A 3,875-nucleotide genomic window follows, 5' to 3' on the forward strand; every position below is an offset into this window, starting at 1 on the left:
TATTAATAAGTTATTGTTTATTGAAACATAGATCCAATACACATTTATCACATTTGAGTCATCGTCATCCAATCGGCATCCGGAAGAAGTCAACACAATAAAAATTTCTGTCACTTTCACGAGATTCCAGATGAGTCGAGAATACAGGTACAGTAGTAGTATCGACGTGGAGGTGTCCACTTGCCGAAAATCTGTCACTTCTTTTCGGAAAGATGTCACTTTTCGTTTGTTGATCAGCTGGTGGGTCCGTCCGTCTCGGTCCGTATTCACTGCGTAGTCACTATCGTCTTGGTCACTGATATGCCGACACCACTAAGTCACTAGTTTGATCACTTTTTGCCGTAGCCACCACTGGAGCTGGACGACTGCGAGGAGCTCTGCGAGGAGCTCTGGGAGTAAGACTGCCCACCGCCGCCGCCTTGAGGGTAGTAGCCGCCTTGGGGGTAGCCGCCGCCGCCGCCGCACTGGCCGCAGGGGTTGCAGCAGCCGCCGCCGCCGCCGCCGTAGCCTCCGTAGCCGCCGTAGCCGCCGTACTTGCCCTTGAAGGTGGGCGATCGCTTGGCACGATCCTGCACGCCAAATTCAAATCCATTATTGATCGTCCGGACGGGAATCGAGCAGTGGACTATCGGCCACCACACTGGGTTCTGGGTTCGCTCTGTCTGTCTCACTCACCGGCATCAGGATGGCAGCCAGCTTGCTCTGGCTCTCCTCCTCCACGGCGTGTGTGTGCGTGTGCGTGTGGTCCGAGGGCTCCTCGTCGGAGTCCTTGGCGACGTCCTTGACGGCCTCCTCGATGACCTCCTTGGCGGCCTCGGCGAGGGCCTCCTCCTTCACGACGGCGGGGGTCGCGACGGCCTCCTCCTTCTCGGCTGCAAAGAGACCGTAGAGTTGAGTCCCGGTGTCGCTGTCGGAGTCCCAGGTTCGGCGGGGAAGGCGCACTGCTACTCACGTTGGGCGTTGTCGACGGGCAGGGCGAGGGCCGCCCCCAGGCCCAGGCACAGCAGGAGCACGGTGCTCGTCCTCATGTTGCCGAGTTCGCGATCCACTCCAGACTGAGGCACACACTCCATTGCTCGTTTATATATTCATTGTCTAGTGATTACGGTTCAAATTGGCCTCCCGCCGGATGGGTTCCTGGCTTTCCCGCCAGGCCCGGGCCAGGCCGTCCCGCGACGCCGCGTCGGCCGTCCCACTCCGCGTGTTGTTGCTTTCGGCGTGCTGGAGGAGGGGAGGGGGCACCGAGCCGGGCGTCAGCGGCGCACCGAGACCCCGGCCGGCACCTCCAGCCGCTCCAGCCGCTCCAGCGGCCACGCGTTGGCCCGGCCCATCACCTCGACGCCGAGGAAGTAACCCTTTCAACTCGGTGGCAAGCGACATGCCCGCGGAGCCGGCACTGAAAATTGAACGGAAAGGCTATGCGCCATTACATGGAGGAGACAAAAAGTCTTGCCAAGTAGTTGGCGAGGCTTTCTGTCTCGCTTCCAGAGTGGTTAGAAGTCTGGGTTCTGGATCCACACTAGTGAGGGAACGCGCACTGTAGGACCTTCGAGACCACCCAGGACAGGCAGAAGCCGCTCCTTTTCGGAGTAGGTTGTTTTTCCCTGGGTTCCACCCACGCAGGGTGAGTCACGCTGCTTGACACCGATGACACTCGTTAGCCCGCCTGGATGGCTCGCTGGATGGCAATCCGGCGGCGGTTCGGGGAAGCCGCGGGAAATGGTCGCGGTTCGCACGCCGCGGCGCCACTATCGCAGGGCATCTCCAAATCAGGACCATCAGGACAGCGGCGGCAGCCCGCCGGGGATCCCCCGCACAGTGTACGTCGCGTGCTCGTAATCAGGCCGGGAGTCTGCGAAAGTTTGCTCGCGCGCGCACGTGTGTGTGTGGGTGTGTGTGTGGGTGTGGGTGAGCGTCTGTGTGAGTCTCTGTGTGTGTGTGATGTGCAGTTGCAACAAGTGCAGCGCCACCACTCATATTGCAAGCCCAGAGCCGGCGGTTCGGCTCGAGCGGCCTGCATCCTCCAAACAGCGCTCTCTGTCTCTCTCGCACCCCTACGGCACGACTCAGAAGTGTGAGAGAGACAGAGACGCAGATGGACGAAAGCAGCGATCGGAACCTCGGAAGCAGTCTGCTGCTGGAGCGTGCTGGAGAAACGCAAAGTCACACAGGCTTTTAGATAGCGAAGAACCACCTTGAAGGGGTGACCCTGGCGGCTATCAGCGGCAAGCCTGGTGGCAAGCCTGGTGGCAAGCCCCACCCAGCCCAAGGCAGACGCATTTACAATTCGAAGAAAACAAGATGGGTTTTGTTTTGTTCGCCGGGGCGTTCACACTGATGGATCCAACAATGCCTGCGCGATAGTGCGAAATGTGCTCCCTGTGCGGGACGTCCTACGAGTGCGAGAGAGAAGGGCTTCCCGCGGAATCAGTCTGCGGCGGGCACCCCGTGACGTCATCGGCCCGTTCCCATCAGTGGGGCAGTGATGAGGCAGAACTTTACTTCATCATCGCGGCTTCCAGCTCGGCTCCAGTCGGCTCCAGTCGGTTCGAGCTCGGCTCCAGAGCGCTCAACCTCCTCAAGTGCGGCGTGGAAATTTTTTTCCAGCGGCGTACTTGCCGGGGTGGGGGTAATTTTGGTCGAAAATCGTGCCGCCGGCTCAGCAGGGCCCGCCCGCTGGCAGGTTACTTGTTGTTTGAACCCGAACTGATTTATGTTCCTCCGCGGCTGTCAATGCCGCGTCTGTGTCTGCGTCGCCGACGTGTTTAAGTGCCGAGAGCCGGCGGGTGGGGTGGGTACGAGGCTCACGCCACTGCCCTCTCTGCATTCTGCAGGCCTGCAGGAGGATGACGACCTTGGCCGTGGGGACTGTAGCCAAGTTCACGGTCGCAGTGGTCCCGGCCTCGGTGTGACGTCGCCCCATTCATTCGGTGTCTTGAAGGGTGTGACAGCGAACGCAAAAATAGAGTGCCACTGCACATCAAACTCGTTGCCTGACCCCGCAAAGTGTGATGAGCACCACTCCCGCAGGAAAGAGGGCCGGTTCGCCGGGGTGCCCTCTTTCGCTGAAATTTTCTGTATCGCGTTGATTTTATTTCCGGAACTTAATTTCTCCATTAAGATGTGTACTACTAACGCAAGCAATCACACATTGGGCCTCGTAGTGTGCAGTTCTAACGAAATGATGTACGCTGCGCGTACGTGGAACGTCCTTCGCCGGCGTTTGACGTGTGCGCCCCACGCCACGTGCGCCGATACCGATTTCATCCGGCCAAACTGGGAGCAGCTGGGAGACACTGCGCGCGCGCACAAACACAGCCAGCCACGCGCAGTCTCGGAACGGATGACAAATCGGAGGCGTCGTGACGGTGGCGTGGCCCAGGGCCTGCGCCATGACGATTCGGCATCGACAGCCATGTGCCAAAGACAGACTTTGCCCGGCTGTTTGGTTTGTTTTCGGTCCGCTTGGTGGCGGCGCTGCAGGCAGTGCAGTGCGGGCTGCAGCCGTGACCTTGGTGGACCTGCAGCATCCTCGGAGCATCCTCCGCATCCTAGCGGCGCGGCGCGGCCAGAAATAGAGACTGCATCTTGTTGTCGGCCTGTCGGCGTCTCGCGCGGATTTCGTTCTCTGGCTGGACATACGTCAGCGTGGTTTGACGGCCTGACGGCAGCCGCCGCGCGCTCCGTACGCGTACTACGTGGTCTCGCGGCGGCTCACGGTGGCTGGGCGATGACGTCACGCAATTCAACTCCCCCGCGCCCACTTCCAGGACGAGGAGGACGACGAGGACGTGCCGGGAAGGAAGGGGCGCCGGATCCGCCGGCCAGCGCTGCTGGGGATTTCAGAAAGGGATCCCGCGAGCGCAGACCGCGCC

General features: G+C 60.5%; 1 protein-coding gene across 1 annotated transcript; it reads right to left on the minus strand.

Annotated features, from left to right (window-relative positions):
• On the minus strand, positions 1-1,111 carry LOC117649336 (single-stranded DNA-binding protein-like). Its single transcript, XM_034391986.1, has 3 exons — positions 953-1,111; positions 676-872; positions 1-569 (listed from the first exon to the last, which is right to left on the minus strand). The coding sequence occupies exons 1-3, from the start codon at positions 1,071-1,073 to the stop codon at positions 330-332; spliced, it is 558 nt and encodes a 185-aa protein (XP_034247877.1). The 5' UTR covers positions 1,074-1,111; the 3' UTR covers positions 1-329.
• Positions 1,112-3,875: the final 2,764 nt, after the last annotated feature.

The sequence above is a fragment of the Thrips palmi genome, unplaced genomic scaffold (assembly GCF_012932325.1).
Source record: "Thrips palmi isolate BJ-2018 unplaced genomic scaffold, TpBJ-2018v1 HiC_scaffold_4, whole genome shotgun sequence".
In the NCBI taxonomy this organism is placed as follows: Eukaryota; Metazoa; Arthropoda; class Insecta; order Thysanoptera; family Thripidae; genus Thrips; species Thrips palmi.